The sequence below is a fragment of the Volvox carteri genome (assembly GCF_000143455.1).
Source record: "Volvox carteri f. nagariensis unplaced genomic scaffold VOLCAscaffold_13, whole genome shotgun sequence".
NCBI classification, from domain to species: domain Eukaryota; kingdom Viridiplantae; phylum Chlorophyta; class Chlorophyceae; order Chlamydomonadales; family Volvocaceae; genus Volvox; species Volvox carteri.
The window spans coordinates 1,043,136-1,063,478 of record NW_003307556.1 but is presented as its reverse complement, the minus strand read 5'-3'; the positions used below and the strand labels follow the sequence as shown (position 1 = coordinate 1,063,478).

Here is a 20,343-nt window from a genome sequence, read left to right as displayed (position 1 = left end):
TGGTATTGCTGCTTCTCTTTTTAAGGCAATCGATGCTTTGGCCCCTGCCGTTGCGCGACCTGCTCTCGCCCGTGTCCATCGGCATCCGGCTCCCAGGTAGAGCCCTTGCTACTGCCGCGCTGAAGGCGGTGCAACAGCCCCAGCTGGCGTACCAATCGCGATAGCAGGCAGCCGGGGCGGCAGCGCATCCACAGGTGCGCTGATGCGCGATCAACATGCCGGGGATGTGAATGCTGCGGCTTCCGAATATCCGGTGCCACCGGAACTGAATCTATCGCGGCCCCCTGTGGACGTCCCGTAACACTCGACTGACTCCGCTTAACCGTATGTTTTGAAAGTGTGTACTTATTCTCTTATGAGCTGGACAACGTAGATTTTGTATTCGTGTGGGTGGGTCCGAAGACCGCCAAATATTGCGGAGGGTCCCGAAGGACACAACCGACGGGGAAGGAATAAGTTTTCAACCAGCAATAGTCGCGCCTCGATTAGATCTCATAGGCTGCGACATTGCCCCAAGCGCAAAGATAATTAGAGTGCGGTGCCTGTAGCATGTACCCTCCAAAATTTTCCTACATCAGTGCTCTGTGTAACGATGGTGGGTCGCCCTCGGCCGCTGAACACAATGTCCCACCCAACAGAACCTCTGACCCCGTGCGCGTGCCGCTGCCTTCCCGCTTAAGTGAAGGGGACCAGTGTCCTTCCCGGCTTCCAGCTGGCGCAAGGCCACCATGCCAACGTGTGGCTCAGGCTATACGGCTAGCGGTGCAGGGCACACAGCCATGGCCGTTTTGGCTTTCCTTTGCAGTGTGTAAGTCCCGACTTACAGCTGGCCACACGGTTTCCACGCCCTCAATTAAAGTCGTGACGGCAATGCGGCGTCCGCCCACCGGAACCCATTGGCGGCGGATGAAGCCTCTGGCGCCTTCGCTGCCACACGAGGATCCGTGTTGCTGGGGTCGGATGCAGCGCACCTCGTGGGGGCTTCATTGCTGCTGGTGCTGCTGCAGACACAGGGACAACCTTTGCAGCTGAGCGTGCAGTGTAACTCCGTTTGACTGATTTTACGAACCGAGACCAGATGATGACCTGCAGCCTTTTGGTTGAAGCTGGCACGCAGGCCAAACTGAGAGTTCAAGTGTCGTGGCCAGTCGGAAGAGTGAGGCTTAGCGGAAAAGCGTGTTTTCCATCGCGGCAGTGACCACATGATCGCCTCAGTGGAGACATGTTCCGTTAGGCAAATGGCAAACACTTTGTGACCCACAAGCAGGAGTAGTTGTACATCGCAGCCAAACTTTAACCGGCTGACGTCGGCTGTCACAGTCACGCAGAGTAGCATCGGCAGCTGCCAAAACAGCCGCTGATTCATGGTATTATAAACGGCGTTGGAACCTCAGCGTTGACGTTGAGACGCACAGGCTGTGGGGGCAAGAGCGCACGCTGGACCGGCAGTAGCCATACGCGTAGCCATTTTTTACATATGCAGGCACACTTAGCCGGGAAAGTTTGCGACAATTGATCTTGGTTGCGTAGGGAAAGGCGTTGGGAGAGCTGACAAGGTCCATCACAACGTACGAACGAAGTCAATCGACAGCACTTGTACCAGCATGCCGACTTGACAGTACCGCAGTGTATCAACATAGGAGATGTAATACGCCGTAGATAATGTTAGCTGTAATTCTCTATAACAATCTTTGTTCCTCGGAACTCAAACACGCCAAGTGTTAAGCATACCACGTGCTTAAAATTTGCCTTCTAGCTCTTAGACTAAGTCTTCCTGCAGCAGAGGCTTCATGAAGAACGGACCCGATGTGGAATGGTGGAGGATGCAGCATTCTTTCACCTGGCCGTCGATTTGGCTATGCGTCGTCATGCTTTCGCTTCCTTACGCTCATGGCCAAAATGGGGACTATAGTGTGGAAGTTTGCCCCAGCGCTCAATGGAAGGTAGGACACCAGTAGGACACCAGTAGGACACTGAAAAACTTTTTTCAGGTTGCAATCATACGCTCATTCCAGGATTAAGAGCTGCAATAACGAATAGGGTTTGATACTGCAACGCTCTTTTGTTTCTTGCGCATTTCGGTTGTTTTTCCCCCACGACCTACGACCGGCCTTCCAGACCTACATTAAGGCATTTAATAACCTGAGAATGAACTTCTATGCAGGATGCTATTTTCCTGAAAGGGCCTTCCTCGCCTAATACCTTTTCGAACGTGACAAAGTGGAAGCAGGCGCAAGCAAAGGTGCGTTTCCTTGGTTTCGTCCAGAACGCTGGACGCAGGTTGTGGGTCCACATCATGGGGAAAGGGCAGATGGTTTTGAAGCTTAGATGCAAACTATAAAAGGAATACGGTTTCGGGTGGTTCGTTGACAAGCCCTGGTTTTGAAGCGGGTCCCGGTGCCACACCAAGCCCTTATGGTCTCCAGCTCACCAGCTGTGGAGGGGCCATGCGGCTCGTGCAAGTCGGGAGAGCTGGTGCGGCCTGCCGTGGGCGGCCAACCCCTCCATTTAAATTCTCCTACGCCGCCTTCATCGGCAACCTTCATACCTGATCGACCAGCTGTCGGTATCTGCGTCAACAATGCCGTCGTAGTGCAGCATATCCCTTCCTTCTTGCTTTCTTGCAACACCTTTGGCATGGCTCCTCCGGCCCTTATCACCTCGGGCTTACCGTGTGTTGGTAATCTGTGCTGTATGCTTGGTTGCACGATGCCATGTCACGGACACCACATTGCCCACTTACTGCCCGGGTGCCCCGCAGACGTATGTGACCGGGACGGTTTTGCCTCAAGTCCAGGCCAACATTGCGTTTGTGTTGCTGGCCCTGGGATCCCTGATTTTCTTCCTCCTATGGTGAGCGTATGGGGGGGAGGCACATGTGTTAGCTATAGTTCGTTATATATAGTCCATGGCCTCCCGGCTTTGACGGAAAACCCCGCACTCGTGCGGCACTTGTAACTTGTTAGCATGGCGGCAATTCGCCTGGCACACACATGTGGAGAGGAGAGCAGCATGTCCGCAAGCCAGGAGGATTGACTGCCGCCAGGGGGGCCGAAACGCCTCGGTGTGCGTTGCTGTAGTTCCACGTGCGCAACGGCAACGGCATTCCCTTGTCGTGAGAGCATCGTTGTCCTGTGGAAATGGATCCGGCAGCCCCTATGTCATGTCGTTGTGTCTCATCTGCGCGACGAAGTAGCAATCACCACATTTGGGTTTACACAGGCCACAACATGCGTATGGGCACGACCCTGTCGCTGACTGACTCCACTCTTACTGAACTGTCTGTATCGCCTAGACATCATTTTGCGGGTGGTGACTCGCATCAGTCGGCCCCATATGGGGTTGCTTGTAATGCGAAGGGTCTATTACGATCCCGCCGTCACTACTACGCCCCCTCACCACCCTTCGCTAGTACTCTCGTAACCCAATGCCCACTTTGACCCGGCCGTGCTGCCCATGAACGCCGCAGGCGCCTGTTCCGGCGCTGCTGCATGTGCTGCTGCATGCGCCAGTCGTGCGAGGAGCAGCGCAACCAGGCAGACCCGGCCAAGATTTTGAGCGGATGGCGCTACTGGCTCCAAAAGGTGAGGCCCAATCCTCGTGTACGGAGTATTGCCAACGCTCTACTTGCAGTGCGGCGTTTGCATGCTGACGGACTGAACCATTAGAGGAGGCATAGGCGAGCGGAATATGCGACCGGACTGGGTGCTTATCCGTGTGTACTAGGGGGCTTGGCATGGACAGGGGGAGCGCGCTGCCTTTGGGCGGGCGCTCGCCGAGCGTACAAGGCCTCCGGCCAGCCAACCGAGATGTTGTTTCGCCAACGACATTTAGAATGGTGAAATTTAATCATGCTTCGTACCCTCAGTTCCGACTTCACGTCGTCCTATTCGAGTTTATCCCCGCAGTCTTTCAGGCTTGGCCCACGGCCTGCAGCCAGGCGCGCCGCCCGCTGCTTGGTCCCTAGGGGGCCGAAGAGTTTCCTCCCGGCAGTGGAAGGACCGGAGCAAACCTAACCCGACCTAAAAGCTTGGAACATGCTTCGCCCCGTTATGACCATCACCACAACCGTCATGGCTCTAGTCATCCATGGCTCTGGAATACTGGGGCCATGCCAGGTTCCCTCAGACCTTCCAAGTTTGCCTTCCTACACGTCCATCCCCATTTGCATCCGCACGTTGCAGATCGTCCTGCTGGTCTTCGCCGTGGCTGCCCTGGCCATGCTGTTGGCAGGTGAGGGGGCCGGTGGGTCCGCGGGCCGTCTGCTCGGAGGGAGGGGCGCAGTCGGGACCTGCCCAGGCTGTGGGCGGCTCTGGGGGTCGGGTCTGTGAGACTGCCGGGATGCCGGGCACACGGATGTGTAAGGGTAGGGGGAGAGTGCTCTGGTAGGCCTCGGGCCCGGTTCCCGACTGCCTCCCCCGACCTCGGGAACGGCGCGCAGCGATTGCTGTTGCCGTTAATTCACTGTTGCCGACCGGTTTTCCATGAGGACGGAGGGGTGGGGCAGGGGTTGGGTTGGGGCAGGGTGGAGCACCCAGACGCGAAAGTCGCTCCAAATCCTCACTTGCATCCACTCCGGCATCAGATTGCAATGCTGATCTTGACTGCTTGCATGCTTGCTTGTTAGGTTGGATAACCTTTTGGGCCGTGTTAATGTTGGGCGAGCTGAGGCCCTCGGGGCTGCCGCTGACGCTCGCGTGCCCATACTTGTGATGCAGCGGATGGTGAGTCATTTACATGTTCTCCCCTGTCCCGGGGCTTGGGCATTCACACGGTCGCCGCAGGCATCATCTTAGCCCCCAAGGAGCTGTTTGGCAAGGTGTGGCGGCCGGTGAATCGCTTGAACGGCCACCTCAACAACACCGCTGCGGACATGGACGTCCTGATATCAGGTCTGGACAGTGTGTACTCCATCATGGACAACCTCACCTCCATTGTCAACAACGACGTCAGGCTGAGCTACATCAGGAGCAACCTGCAGGTAGGGACGGTTTGCCGGTCGGGCTGGCTACCGTTGGTGGGTGGCCAACCAGCCAGCCCGATGGGCACCTTGCGAGGTGACTACCTCTGCCGTTTCGTCTACAAGAGAGCGGGAGGACTAAGGAGGACATTCCAAGGGACGGGGTCCTGCGAGCCGACAGGTGTTGTGGAGGGGGAAGGCGTGGGAGACCCGGATCGTGGATTCCTCCCTTCCCGCCCGGTCCCGCTTACCCCCCTCTCCCCCTCCACCGCGTTCGTCCCTTTCCATGCTATACTATCCATCCCCAATCTTGCAAATCCTTTCCCCAAGCCTACTACTACCCTCATTGCTTGCCGTTAGATAGCGCCGTTAGGTTCGCTCATCTTCTCTTTGTCCTTCACCAACAACACGCTCCCTTCCCACGTTCGGCAGGCCATTGGTGTAACGCTGGATTCGAGTAACGCCGACCCTAACACCCTGGTCACCGCGCTTAGCGATGTCGACACAAGCGTAACCTCGGTTCGAACCCAGGTGGCGGCGCTGCGGCTACAGCTGGGCTCCTCCGGCGTCCCCGGCACCCTCACCACACTACAGGCGGGGCTACCCGGGCTGTCCACCGTCGTCTCTGTCTGCAACAACTACTCGACACGGCTGGACAACCTTAACACAGAGCTTGCCAGCCTTAATGCCGCGACTGGCCCGTGAGTGTTCCTGTGCTCTATCGCGGTGGGGCTGAGAGGGGGGCCTGAGAGCAAGCGGAAAAAACCGTGGCTTTGGAACGGGCGCCTTGCACCCATACACGTGAGGTAACGCAGTTTGCATCCATGCACCAGCGTGCATTCGCCCATGCTTGTACGCAGCTATGCACATACGCATGATGTCCACCCATGCACATATCGAACATGCAGGACCTACGGCACGGCTAGCTTGACGAGCGCCATGGACGCCGTGGAGGTGGACAACTTTCGGTCGGCGCTGGGCGCCATGTTGGGCAGTTTGGACGCGTGGATCAGCTTGCAGACCGGCAGCACGCTGAGTAACCTGGCGACGTCCATAACGACCCTTAGCAACACCATTGACACGCTCAAGGGCACGCAGGTACGTGCCTGGCCTTGGACTCTTGGATGTCGGGATATGGGGCTGGGTCTTTTGGACATTGCGCATTGGGGGTTTCCCCTGAAGGGTCCTCCGCACCCGTGTCTTCCTCCTGGGCGCCAACCCCCACAACACAGATGTTGGTCCGCTTGTCTCGTCTAAACATCTTTCTGTCTCGCATGGCTTTTCCTTTGGATCCCCTCGACCCGGTGTAGATCCCTTCTGCCGACAGCGCCCTGCGGTCTTTCTACACCGCCTGGACCGGTGTCATTACCACCCTCAAGGCCCTGCTGGACCACATCGCCTACGTCCAGGTGCGGCGTAGGCTTATAATGGGATCAGGCCCGTACAAAGATATACGCGCAGTCTTCGGTAGCCTTCCGCCGAAGTAGCCTCTCAGGAGCTTCCTTGACCTTTCCAGCAGAGAAACGATAGCTGCTTGGCACCGGGCTTCATAAGCTCCGCTTTGCTCTTTTTAAGGGTATGGCTAGCCTTCTCGTGGCCTACCTATGCTGCAGGAGCTGCAGCGCTCCCTTCCGCTCTCCATCTGTTTCATTCATGAGGGGTATCCTTACTTGCCACTCACATCCTCGACCGGTTCTTGCTTAAGTTGGCGTCTTAATCCTAATCCCTCGCCACATCCCTGCATATCCCACAAAGGCCAACGTGGCCAAGCTGGACGACGCCAGTAATGCCGTGGTGCAGAAGCTGACCAATGTATACGGCAGTATCGCCAACTTGACGGCGCTGACCCCGCCGCCAACCGGCCTGGCCAGCAGTTTGACTGCTCTGGTTGGGCAGCTGTCGCTGGGCCCTGCTACAACGCTGGTCAACGACCTCAACAACGCGCAGACTGCCATTGACGCCGTCCCGTTGGCCACATTGAACGATGCGCGAACCACTCTGGGGAATCTGAAGTACGTGTCATGGTGTCAAGGGCCTGGGGGAACATTCCGTACATTCCTGAAATGCTTGTGTGTCATATGCTTGCATCATACGCATGTGCTTGTCCGATGGTGCTTGCAGGTGTTTGCGTTGTCAACCCGTCGCCGCTTACCCCCTCGCTCCTTCAAATCACGCGCTTACTCCATCACTACCTCACATCCCATGCTTCCCTTTGGTGCTACCGTGCACAGATCCTCCCTGGACAGTCTTTCCCCCAAGCACGCGGCCACCAACTCGGCCATCGCCACCTACACGAACAGCGCCACTCAGGCCAACTTCGACGCCATGAAGGCCTCCGCGGTGGCGGCTGGCAACACCTGGGACCTCAGCAAGACCGCCAAGGTGTGCGGCAGGTGGCCACACACGACCTCTGATGGGCAGATAGAAACAGCCAGCCTGTGCATGCTGTCTTGCGTCGCAGTGCTGGGTCCCCCATGGTGCTCTTCCACCCCGGCCCTCCCTCCCCAGTCCTCTTATCCCCGGGGACATGCTCCTTCGCGTCTAGGGCCAGGCGGGCAAGTGGGCCAATGTGCTGGGCCGCCGCCCGTATGCCCGTGTAAAACCTGGTTTCCTTAGGGGGCGGGAGGAGGGAACCTCGTACTTACCTGTCTACACGCAAGTACCTAGCTGCCTGTGCCACAGCTGTACAGCCCTTATGAGACATGGAAGTCCTTTCTATGACAATCCATCCTCCGCTCTCTCGCAATAATTGCTGGGCCGCCGAAGAACCGATATACACTGCCTTGCGAACCGCTTTCCACTGACCCACAAACTGCCGTCGCCGCCGCCGCTGCCACAGACGGATGCCGACACCGCCGCCAGCAGCACCTCCGTTGCCGCCGTACAGACCGCCGCTAGCACCGGCAACCTGGATTCAGCCGCCAGCAACGTCAAGACCGGCGCAACGTCCGTGGACTCTGCAGCCGCCAGCACCGACGGCGCTATCGCCAGCCTGCCCGCCATGGGGCCTTACTCACGTCTTACTGCGTCCGTCAAGTCTGTTTACGACAGCATGCCCAACCCCAAGTCTAAGGTGCGGTGTGACCCCCTGTTCAGCAACGCCCCTGGAGCGTGTCGAGACCCCTTCCCGGCCCTGTCCATCTCACATGACTTTGAACCTATAGCTTGCCAGGTTAGGATTCGGTAATAGTGGTCCTGGTTTCGCGAGTTGGTTCTGCTCGCGGATCATCTCCGTCCTCCCGTCCCCACCACCACCTGCAGGAGCTGAATGCTATCAGCAGCACCCTGAACACGGTGGAGAACCTGCTGGTGTCCGTGCCCGCCAACGTGAAGTCGCAGACGTCATCTATTCAGAGCTCCTTTGGAGACGGTGTTGACAAGCTGCGGAAACAGGTGCGTGTGGTGCTGGGGATTAGGGGAAAGGCAAAAGCTGGCTAGGACGTGAGCGGGGCGTGAACTCTGGCAGGGTGCGTGGGGAGGTGGGGCCAGAAGCAAGCGGGCCCTTGCTGCAATCGCGGTGTTTTTTTCTAAGCGTATGTGAAGGGGGTGAGAGGGGCAGTGGTAGCCCACACAACCGGGTGTGTCTCAAAAGGGGAGGGGAGAGCAAAAACGGCGCAGCTACACCTGATTGTTAATGCAGAACAATGGAACGCAGAATTTCATTTTCCACCTTGCAGTTCGTAAAGTGCCCCACTTGTCCTCTTTGCATGGAAGAAAGAAGAACATGCACACCTTACCCAATCGCCATTTACTCACCCATCGCTACCCACCTACCACTTTTCCCCAGGTGATAAAAAAGGTGGGCGACTTTGAGCACGACAACGAAGGCAAAGTCGACGACCTCGACCTGGCCCGCTACCGCGCCGCATGCGCCGTTCTGGGTGTCGCGGCCTTCGTGGTGGTGGTGCTGATTGTAGTGGTCATCATCAACTGCCCTTGGGGCATCGGCTGCGCCATCTTTTTCCTGCTCTTGCTCGCGGCGCTGCTGTTCCTTCTGGCTGTGGTGTTCGCACTGGTGCTGGTGGTGGCACAGGACGGCTGCCACCACACGGAGCACGTGGTGATAGAGGCGCTGGGGGCCAAGAGCACAGTCAGGGTGAGCTGCCCCAAAATCTATATGCAAATTACATACGCTGCACGGAGGTCAATTTTAAATATACTAAACCAAGTTCACAAGCAGTTTTAGAATCCAATGCTCATCCAAAAGGTCTTCTGCCTCTTTGGGGTTTCACGATCTCCCAACAAGCTGCATGCATGGCTACATCTGGTGTATTCAAAGTGTCCAGAAGGCCGCTCATGAATGAACCGGCTCTGGCCATCCCTCCCGCATTCTCTCTCCCGTGTCCTTCCTTCCCTGCAGCCCCTGGCGGACTACTACTTCTTCGGAAGCAACAGCACCAGCATCAAGGCCGTGCTCAAGAACGCTACACTGGTGGATATTGACAAGGTGGGGGCTGGGGGGATGCTGCTGTGCGCTGTGGCAACAGGTTTGGTGAAGGTGTGGGAAAGGAAACAGGATCCCAAGGCCTGGACGCCTCGGGTCGACTGCCCCCTTCTTCACCATCACATTGAGTCCCTTTCTTGTGTTCAACTCTTTCTCCACTGCCTAGCCCTCCGTCGTCTGCGCGGTGCCTTTCCCCGGCTTGCCACTAAGATGCAGCCAGCTTGTCTTTACTCCGCTATGCTCTGCCGCGACCTGCAAACGGAATGAATGCTACCGTGCGAAACCCACAGGTGGAGCAGAAGGTTGTGGACCTGGCTGACGGCATGATCAACGACTTCACCGCCAAGTTCACACCGCAGCGCAAGCTATCCATCGTCATTACGGACGTCAGGACCTTCATCAACACCACCCTGGACCGGGCAAGTGACCCTGCCTTGACACGGGGCCGATGGGTACAGGACAGGGGGGGACAGAAATACGTGAGGAAAGAGGAGGCTCAGCCCAGCCCGACGTTCACCAAGTTATACTGCATAAATTCACCCCGGTTATCTCCCCATCTCCCTTCTCCTTCTCTCCTACCGCTTTTTTCCCGCCTGGCCCGTCCCTTCTCTGAACCAATCGGCTTCTCCACCGCATCCAACAGTGTGCTACCCCCTGCTGTTCGTCGGCTGATCCACGTGCTTGGCCTCCACCCCATTCCCATGGTCGCTCTTCCCGTCCTCATGTGCCAGTCTGACATGCCGCCCTGACGTGCTGTCGCCCCTACGTGCCACAGATTGACGCGCTCCTGGAGAAGGCGAGTGTGGCCGAGGTCCGACCCTTGTACATAGGCCTCAAGTCCTACCCCTGCTGTGACATTACCGACTACAGCTTCAAGATGTGGGTCGTGCTCACCTTTGGCGGCTGGCTGATGTTCATATCGGCCTCCATGTCCATGGGCTTCCTGGGCCGGTTGGACCAGCTGCCGCAGAGCGGCTGCTGCGGATGCAAGCCGCTCGTCGGCAAGGGCTTGAAAAGCAAGGTGGGGTGGGGTGGGGTGGCGGCTACCGGGTTGAAACTGGGAGGGCAAGAGGCCGATGGCGGTTGGCTCCAAGAGTGCGAGAGCTGGGTTGGTATCAGCTGGGTTTGGCATCCTTCGCTTTGGTTTTCTTTCCTTTGTGGCAAGGGATGGGATGGGTTGGGTTCGGCAGTGGAATAATGAATTGGGATGAACCCCGGTGTGGGATGATGGGATGGATGAGCAACTGCAAGGGAAATCATCGTTGGGAATTTTGCTTTTCAACGCCCGCGAAGCACTTGCTGCGGCTCGGTTCGCAACTTCCGCTCCACCTCCGCTCTGATGCCTTGTTGCGCTGCGACCCTCCCCTTGGCTGGCGGACCCTGTTGCCGCTCTGGCCGCGGCCGCTACACCTGCTGCTGCCGCCCATTCGCTGCTGCGATGTGAACTACGCAGGTCCACCCCGAGACGGAGGGAGATGAGGAAGGGGCCACGAAGGCAGTCATGGTGGCTCCGGGTGATCAGAACATGCAGAAACCGGACGGCGGAGCACTGCCGCCGCCCTACATGGCAGTCGCTTCTCCTGAGCCACCCCCGCCGGTGTTCGCTGCTTACCCAACCGCACCTGCCTACTACCCACCACCACCCCAGCCGAGCGCCTATCCTCCGCCAGCAAATGAAGCCAACAGATGACTCCTACGGCCGCAGCCGCCGCTAGCTCCACAGGGTTACGCCTATTCCCCGTACGGCGCTTCGCAGCACGCGACGCCTTACGCAAGCCGGCAAGTGCCAACTGCCTGGGCGGCTTCGCCACCTTCCTACTACTAGGGCAGGGCGACGCCATGCCGCCTCGAGGTCTCAAAGCCTCGGCCGGGTGATCCCATTTGGCCTCGGCGGAACCACAAGACCCCTAAGACCGATTCAGATGGGGGTAAACCGGCAGGCGCGGGGAAGGCGAGAGCGAGGGTGAGTTCGGAGTCGGCACCCTCAGCTGAGAAACCTGGCCACGTCACCAGCATCGGCACCAGCGCACGGCTCCGTGGGTTTTGCCCAGTTAGAAGGGAGGGCAGGACCTAGGAGCCTGGAACTCGGCTTCGGGTGCGTGTATCGCTGTGGAGGGTCTCCGGGCGATCGCTGGGGCATCTTGTTGCTGCCCTTGGCATGCTCCCGGGACCTGCAAGCGTGGTGCACGCACGAATCCTGAAGGGAGGGGTCCTTTGCTGGCTAGTGGATTGGAGCGGAATATTGGCGGCTGCGGCCTGATATGATGCAACGAGGGGCAACAGCGACCGCGCGGTGCTGCATCCATGGCGTGCCTGCATCCGTACCGTTACAGTTCGCCATGTGCCTGGGACGCGGCGTTTGCTGTCCCCCACCGTTGCCATGGAACACCATGACGCAACCTAGACTGCCTTATTCAGACACCCTTCGGACGCATTTGAACGGAAGGCATTATAGCGTGTGTGAGGCAGGTTTCAAGGGGGATGGACGTATGTATGTAAGGGTGCATGTTTACCCATCTCAATTTGGAAGTGCGTTATTCATTGGTGTGTGGCCCATTGCGGCTTCTTGTTATTCTATCAGCAGCGGAGACTGTTTTTCTTTAATGATCTGGGTTCTGGCATCTGGTGGCTGAGCATGGCATGGTGTGTCCCCCGCTTGTCAATGGGGTTACTGCCACAGCCAATCAGACCGCGAGGTTGATCCTCGAGGTGGACCCTCGTGTTTCTTTTATAGTTAAGGTTTGTTGGCCACGGGCGAATGCACCGGCGCCTAGGTGTCTTAGTTTGATCAGCATTTGAAATAAAGCACCGAGTGAGAGTTTCTTCCTATTTATTCATGGATTCTACTGCGGGCTGTAGGACAAAAGAAAGCGGTTGGGATTGGGAGCAATCGTGCTGGGGTTGATCGTTGGGATTAATCGCCCCTGCAGTGAGCGGGTCCCGTTTCAACTGGGCAGACACTGAGTTAAGACATGGCTAAGTAATGGCCAATTGCCAATGCCGTGCCGGGTGAGGGGCTTACGAGTGTTGCTGTGCCATGCTGGGACAGCGCCTGGCTGTAACTGAGCGGAAAAGGACGCTCGGTGTGAATGCGCCACAATGTCCCGGTTGCGTGGAGTCTGCATTTAGGAGCAGCGGCTGCGTCCCACACCATACTAGAGCTTTCCTTACATGTGCAGAGGCTTTGCTATTGTTAGGGGCCCTTTCTGAGCGCCCTTGATCAAAGCCTGTATGATGTGTCATTTGCAGTCCTGGACTGCATTCAGCGGTTGAAGCCCGAGAGCCTCTCACGCGAATGGGGGGAATGGTTTGCACTGCTGCGGGGTGTCACATATCGCACTGTGTTAGTTGACATGGATTTCATTCTATATGATCGTCGCAGCTGCCGTGGGTTGTGTGGGCGGCTGCCGGCTTGGTGACCGTTGCCGTTGCGCTGCGATGGTCGTCCGGCAGAATACAATAAGCATATGGATGGCAGGTGTTGCCCTTTCGACTGCAAGTTGCGCTGTTGCTGCTGGGTTTTCTCTCCACGTGTTCGGATTTTTGCCCGTTACTGGAGGTGCACGTGAAACACGAGGGCATCGCATCCTTCATGTGTGATAGAAAAGTAGAACTGTGAGCCGCAAAGATGCACGCAGGGAAAATATAAGCACTGGTAAATAAGCCATCGCCGTATGTACGTGTGTCATTATTGTCCCTAAGTTGGCCCCGCGGCCCTTACGCAGCTCCAGTTGGTTGCTGAGATAGGATGCGGGACCTCCAGGAGCGGCGTCATTAGCTGTGGGATATCTGCCATGCATGCATCTGTGCATGGCATCTACAAGGTAGAAGGAAGGAGGGGCGCAGAGCACTGCATGGCCCTTACAGGTTCTCTATCCCCGTTTTTAGGACTTGTGACGTTGAAGTGGCTCCGTGATACTTCCCTCTAGCAAATTTATAAGACATTTTTATATTCACACGGCAGGCATCGGTGTTTCATCTATATGTGGAGGCTTATGGCTTCTGGATTTTTGAGCTTGCCACGACACCAACTAACCTGCCCCACTGGGGGGATTGTTAACCATGTCAATGATGACACTTGTAACTAGTAATTGCCTGGCGGGGCCACTGCAAGAACCGCGGGCAGGTCCCCAAGACCCAACATGATGTCCGAGGGCGCTGAAATCGCCACACCGCTTCTTGACCTGATATAAGTCCAAACGTCCCGCATAACTGTGTGTTGGACGACACAGATTCAAAGCTCCCAGCCAATCCTTAGAGAGGCGCTGGGAAGCCCTAATGCCTTCCGGCCCCCGCCCCCACCTCTGCCCCGCCTGGTGTGGGCGATCAGTTTAATGCGGAGCAGTAGTTGAACCGTTTACACATGAACCTCTTCCGAGGAAATGGTGGAACGCTTTTTTCCTTACAAGCACGATGCACCAAAACATTATGTAACAGAAGAAAGAGCTATTCGCAGTCTTGTAGCCATTAGCTGGTGGCTGGTTGTAAGCTACCAACGAAATGCGGAGGAGGTGTTTTCTAAGCTTATGAGGCCCTGAGGAGCCAACACATGGATTAAGGGTTTGGGAGGTTCCTCATGTTCTGATTTCTCGCACCAGAGTGCATCACTTATGTTTAAACAACGAGAATGCCCCATGATGAAGATGTTATTATTTTTCGAGCCATTAGAGTGCTAGAGGAAGGCTGTAGTTGGCGTTTGTGCCGTTAGATGTAGCTCGATTTATAAAGTCCTGTCGATTAAGAGATACGGTACGCCTGCCTACCTTTTTCATGGACCACCATGCTCATATTATACACTACCATGTAGCTACCATCGCGGCGTTGGGTACCTTGACTGCCAATCGGCCTGTGTGCTAACCACCCAGTCCAGGAACCAAAAACAACGACCACAGTCCCGATGTCGACTACCTGTTTTTGTAACTCTTCCCAAACAATACTTATAAAGTGCGTAATAGTTGATGTGCTTAATATTCAAGTTACTGATCGGATGTTGTGATGCCGCTCGAAGTAGCTAGAACGCTGACTTATTGGAAGAGAGCCAGCAGCTTCGTGGGATCACATTACACAATTATCTCAGCGGAGAATGAATCATAATAGAGGACTTTTAGGCGAGATTGTGCGCGCTCGTAAATAATTCCATGAACGGCAAAGATGCCAAAGAACTTTTTGCGTCAGGGACAGGTTCAAGCGCCATGCAGAGACACAGTTCCGCCACATGGAGAAGCGCATACGACCGCTTTGGTCAAAGGGCGATACTGCTTAATGAGCTCAGGCTGCAGGTACGTGCCGCGGCGTTTCGGCCGTTTCTCCCGCTAGCTTCCCTTTGCCCTCTGGCAGGTTGAACCGCATCACGCCGGCATATATTCTGCACGTGCGGCATGTCGGCCTCGTCCGCCTCCAGCAGTTTAACTGCCCCTGCTGGCCTTTGAAACCCGCAGGGCCTCGTCGCCTGTGCCATCCAGCTTGTGGTCGCGCTCGCTCTCCAGGGTGGCATGCATGCCAAGGTAAACGGACTCTAACCTCATATCCCACTACCTTCCCTAGCCGTCCTTAATCTCTCTGCGGCCCTATCCCCTCCCCTCGCCTCTCTTATTTATATATGGTTTTTATACTTACCTGACTGCGCCAAACCTCTCCTCCATCCATCTTTCCCGTTCTGGTGGCCCCCCGCGCCGCGGGCCTTGGGCCCCCACCAGTTCTATTCCCTGGACAGCCGCCTGGCGCCCCTCCCCACTCCCACCTGGTTCATCACTCCACTGACTTGCTGCCTGGTAAGGGGGACCTGCAAGGGTGCGGAAGTGGCGGAAGGGAGTGGCGGCTCCTCGGGAGGGGGGGGAAAGCACACCGCACTAGGGCCAGGGGGCTATTGCGGGAGTTCGGGCAGCCGCGCGAGGGGCTGAGACGGGCTGAGGCGCCAACGGCCGCTCGAGGCAGAGGGGATAAAGGAAAACTGATCAAGATCAGGAAACTGCCAGAGAAGAAGCTTTCGCGCGTGTTGGCTGCGCTTCGCCATGTCGGCCCTTTGTAAAAAAAGCGCTTGGCGGTGGCACATTGGGCCTCCTGGAGAGAGCACTTCTGACTCAACTTGCAAATGGGGGAGGAGACTGCGTTCCTTCCTAACCACACATCCTTCCCCTCCCTGTCCCCCTTTAGCACTCTTTCCTTGGCAGCAGCTTCACTCGCTCGTGGTTCGTCTTTTCTCCCCTCCCTGCCGCCATCATCCCAGGGCCTCGTCGGCTTGGTGCTGCTGAGGCCCTTGCTGTTGGCCCTACATGTGGCGCTGGGTCTGGCACTGGCGGCGGCGCTGGGGGCCTACCACACCGGGTTGTACCTGATGGTGGCGGACAGGTGGGCCTTGGGGGGAGAGGGAGGGGAGGGGAGGAAAGGGGACAGGGAAGGCGGGCGGGGGGGACAGGGAGCAGAGTGTTAGGTCTCCCTTGTTTTGTATCTGACTTTGCGCACAAGCAGCCCTGTCCCCGCACCTCGCATCTCCCTTACTGCACCGCAGATGCAATCTCGCCCAGTCCAGTTTTTCGGGTTGTGCCTCGTGTGTATGCGCCGCCACCAGCAGCTGCACACGGGAGGTGCTCAGGGCCGAACCCGCGTGCGCCGCGTGCGGGGCTTGGCCCACGGACGTGTGCTCTAAAGCCGGAGGGTTCCTGCCGTACATGGTACGACGGTTTAAATGACATCGGGTTATCAGCGTAGCATCTGGGTGCACCTGGGTAATGCGATCATCGACACGACATGCTGTCATGCTTGAGCTGCTCGGGTCGCATTACCCACGCATTTTTGTACGACGATGATATGTACGTCAAATGACAGTACTCAGAATCGCAAACGTGTGTGTGTGTGTATCTGGTGGCACCTGCTGTGGACGTCCTCTCACGTGCTTCATTGTTCCGTAAGTTTAACTTTGCTTTCCGGGGGCCGTTACAGGGCCCCAACTGTAAACCCACTTCAACCTCTTAGCCGCCCGCCCGACCGTGGCCGCCCCGGTCGGCCCTTCAACCCCCCATCCCCTTTCTCCCAATCCCTCTCTTCCCCCTCCCGCGCCTTTCCCTTCCCATAGGGTTTGTTCCTGCTGTTGCTCACCGCGCTACCCACCGTGCCCTCCCTGTTGGTGCTGATGAGGTTGGAGAAGTCCCACAGCGAACTAGCCAGCAGGGTCATGTACGCCCGAGCGCTGGTGGGTGCAACCCGCAGTCGGGTCGAGATGGGGGAAAAGGGAAACCCTGGGCGGCAGTGGCGCACATTACACCGTTACACGTTACACCGGTGCAGCGTATGTAATCCGGGGCAGAATGTTTGGGTGGGTCTCCCCTCGTTCGACAAGGGGTGGTCTGTTTGGCGGAACTGTGTAGCTCGGGACAGTGAGGGGCTTACCTAGCTCCCACGCCACAACTGCAGCCTCCTGTTTACCTTCCTCCCTCTCCATTACCCTCCCCACCCTGCGCCCCGGCCGTGTTCCAGCCCTCACCGCCTCTGTACGGGCTTCCCTCCCTCCTAACTCCCCTCTCATTTCTCCCCCTCCCCCTCCCATCCGGCAATGTTTTTTTCCTTCATTGCTTTTCCTTCTCCCCACCTTTCCCCCCTCTCCCCTTCTCCCCGCTGTCCCCCCTGTCGTCCACCCGCAGGTCCTTAGAGAGCTGGAGCGGCTGCGTGGTGCTAGTGGAGGTGGTGGTGTTGAGGGTGTTGGTGGTGTGGTGGATCCCCGGGTGCTTACCCACATGATGGCCACGTTGCTGCGACACGGGGGCAGGCGGGATAGGGCCCTCGTGGCAACCTGCTGCCAGACACTGCAACTGGACCCGCGGGGGCTGGAGGTGGAGTGGCAGGACGTGGAGGCGAAGGGGTAAGGAGGGGGCCGCAGGGGGGGGAGAAGGAGGAGCAGACGATTTAGGTGGTCGAGGTGGGTTTGGGGGCTGGGGAGATGCAGCATAAGGCCCCGCCTTTGTGTCGTCCTCGCTCCACCTCCTGAACGTCCATCTACTAGTTACAAGTTAACAAGTTCCGCACACGAGTGCGGGAGTGTCCCTAAACGCCGGGGGGGCCATGGACGTTGTATTGGTACTGATGCGGGTACGCGGGAGGCCATCCGCATCCTCCCTCGTTCGCTTCAGGGTGAAGCGCCGCAGCGCGACGTGCCTGGCCTCCCAAATTTCCGAGAGGTACCTGGCCAATGCCAGGGGTGGCGCCTCAGTCATAATGGTGCGCATGCTGCGCCCCTTAAAGACGAGGTCACCATCGTACTTAGCCCGTATGCTCTTGTAAACGGGGCATTCATCAAAAAGGTGCAATTCATCTTCAACGCTCCACAGCCACAAAGCCTGCAGGTACGCGCGGTGCGCTCACGCCCATTAGGCCTATTAACCTCTTAACTCCAACAGCCTAACCGGAAATGGTCACTTCAGTGTGCTCCAGCCAATCGAGACGCGCCCCCCTAGGCGGGGCCGCTCCCATCCAGTTCATATTGCGGCAAGCCTTGGCTCCGGTAATTCCTATGGGGAAAACGCGGGGGTCACCCAAGGTATTCAGACACTCCCACCGTGCATCAACCCGCTTGGCAAATACCTTAAGGATGCTCCCAAGTGGCAATTTAAGGGTGGCGTAATGCGCTAAGTGATCATCATCGCGCGTATTAGTGGGGATTTCCGCTCCTAAGCTAGTAAGGAAGGCTAGTACCTTGCTTGTCCAGCACTCAGTGACGCCCCCGAGTGCCAATTCCAGGTCAGCGACAAATGCCCAATGACACAGCGTTCCCGGCCTCTTAACCACGGAGTTCCAAAACCTTTGCACAAGGTTGGCCCAATGGAACTGGAGCGGCCTTTGTGACAGCTCGCGATATAGGGAAGCCATAGTCGGGCTCCGCGCCCCAACTACAGATCGCATTTACGCACGCTGCTCCTGGACCACGGGATTAGTCATAGCACCTTCGAAACTCACATTTATGAAGTCAGGTCCCCAAACTTGCGCTCCATAGGAAAACACCGGTACAACTAGTGTATTGTAGAGAGACATACAAAGCTTGGTGGTGGTAATCTTCTCATCTCGACACAGGGTGCTGAGCCTAAACGTGGCCCGCCTCCCTGCTGCGAGTAATTGCTTGGTACATGCTGAAAACTGCGCTCCTGGGCCATAGTGCAACCCGAGGAGAAAAAAGAATAGGAGCATACACCAACCAAATAGGGGTAGGGTAAAATACGACTATCAGCTTTTCGCTTGTCCAGCTGTGGGAAAATCGTACATTGTACACATGTAATAGTATATCGAGACCAGGTTTCGATCCTGGGACCTCGGGGTTATGAGCCCCGCACGCTTCCGCTGCGCCATCTCGATTTTCAAGTAGATAACTGTCTTCGTTGAAGATAATGAAATATTTCTTAATTTTTTCCTATATAACAATGACAATAGTGATGTTCCTGTCGATGATGTTCATTTTGTCGTGCCATCCACACCTACGTCGCCAGGGGTCAATTTACATGGGCGTCTACAACCAGGGCCGCGGCGCCGTCCACCATAACCCACCTCGCCACCGCTACTCCTGTCACAAAGCAGCCATCCGCCGCCACTGGCGCCCTCGGCAACGGCACTGTCTTACAAGCTGCTACTGCTGCGACAGTCTCCACGACCGACCGGGTGCCGCTGGTGGCTGCCCCCGGTGCCCCGCGCCCCACTCGGCCAGCTGGGGGACCGCAGGACCCGCTGGCTGGCGCCGCCACCGCCCCGGTACCCGCACTCGACCCAACTGGGCCCAATGGCGGCGGGCCTTCACCGCCAGGTGCTGGTGAGTGTGGTGGGTTTGTGTGTGGAGGGTGTGTGTGTCCCTCCTTGGTTATGTTTGATGACCTCCTCCTTCGCTTGCCCTGCCTTATCAGGTTGCTCTTCGCCTCAGCCTCTCCCCCTTTCCCTGACACACATACACACAGACACACGCGCGGTACGGTTAGGTGTCCATGACCAGCGTCAGGCCCGGATCGATATGGAACAGACGAACACACACACACGCATACACACACGTGCACAAATGTCGGAGTCTCCCGCCTCCGCCCGTCCATCTCCCCTCGGTGCTGAGCTCCCTGTCCGGGACCTGAACAGTTTACCGTCGAACGTTTTACGAATGACCCCCTCCCTCCCTTGTGCTCCTCGCCCGTGTGCGGCCACTGATCTTTGTGATGATCTCACATCCACTGCCACCTCGTCCATCAACTCACTGCCGCAACGGCAGCAGCAGCAGCAGCAGCAGCAGCAGCAGGTGGCAGTAGCTATGGCGACGGCAACGGAACGCGGCAAAGGGCGTCTCTGTGGAGGAAGCTGCAGCTGCTCTCGGATTCCGAATCTGACTCGGATCCGGATCCGGATCTGGACCCAGCAGGCGGGCCGCCTGCGGCAGATGGAGGTGGAGCTGGAGGTGGAGCGCTGCCTCCTAGGTGGGCTGATTGAGGGGGGTGTGTGCTGGTGACGACCGCAAATATTTGTTCATTTGAGGTTCAGAAAGACCACTAAGGCTACTGGGGTCAAACCTTATCAATCCGGGGAACCCAAATCCAAACAAGCTGTGCGACGTGAAGTTTGATCCAGGGTTGGCTTACCCTCTACGAATACACCCGCCGTACTGTACTGTACTATACTGTAATGCACCTCACAGTTCCGTACCTGGACCATGCCTCTGTGTAAGTCATTCCGTCACATCCTTCGTCGTGAGGGCATCAAGTCCCCAAAACATGTTCTCGCGTGTCGGGGGGTGTCCAGGCGTCATCTTTCGCATTACCTAGCCCCCGGCCCCCGCGGCCCCCTCCCGTTCATTCCCCCCCTCCCCCCCCTCCCCCTACTGCCACTGGGCTCACTTCATTTGCACCCCTCACCACGACCCCACTCAACACTCATAACCCCTCCTAACCCCTAACCGCCAACCGCCACCAACCGTCGTGACCCCATA

At 57.3% G+C, this 20,343-nt stretch overlaps 2 protein-coding genes across 2 annotated transcripts in view; both read left to right on the top strand.

The window, feature by feature from the left end:
- Positions 1–2,415: 2,415 nt before the first annotated feature.
- On the top strand, positions 2,416–11,279 carry VOLCADRAFT_104224 (uncharacterized protein; the record flags this gene model as incomplete). The annotated part of the gene is made up of 22 exons (XM_002949238.1): positions 2,416–2,475; positions 2,762–2,853; positions 3,470–3,584; positions 4,185–4,233; positions 4,719–4,724; positions 4,785–4,981; positions 5,393–5,491; positions 5,555–5,661; positions 5,869–6,058; positions 6,193–6,264; positions 6,340–6,369; positions 6,716–6,972; positions 7,192–7,342; positions 7,469–7,519; positions 7,800–8,033; positions 8,222–8,353; positions 8,748–9,056; positions 9,321–9,407; positions 9,695–9,883; positions 10,180–10,425; positions 10,858–10,918; positions 11,161–11,279. 22 exons carry the CDS (start codon positions 2,416–2,418, stop codon positions 11,277–11,279), a joined length of 2,853 nt encoding a protein of 950 aa, XP_002949284.1.
- Positions 11,280–14,542: 3,263 nt separating this feature from the next.
- VOLCADRAFT_117092 (uncharacterized protein) overlaps positions 14,543–20,343 on the top strand; it is a gene marked incomplete at both ends in the record, with an annotated part of 7,002 nt that continues 1,201 nt past the window's right edge. The window contains 9 exons of the mRNA XM_002949237.1: positions 14,543–14,683; positions 14,843–14,908; positions 15,101–15,175; positions 15,631–15,752; positions 15,913–15,988; positions 16,477–16,593; positions 17,042–17,259; positions 17,528–17,615; positions 19,090–19,191. Of these exons, the coding sequence (XP_002949283.1) occupies positions 14,543–14,683; positions 14,843–14,908; positions 15,101–15,175; positions 15,631–15,752; positions 15,913–15,988; positions 16,477–16,593; positions 17,042–17,259; positions 17,528–17,615; positions 19,090–19,191 (1,005 nt within the window). The remainder of the gene's footprint in view (positions 14,684–14,842; positions 14,909–15,100; positions 15,176–15,630; positions 15,753–15,912; positions 15,989–16,476; positions 16,594–17,041; positions 17,260–17,527; positions 17,616–19,089; positions 19,192–20,343) is intronic.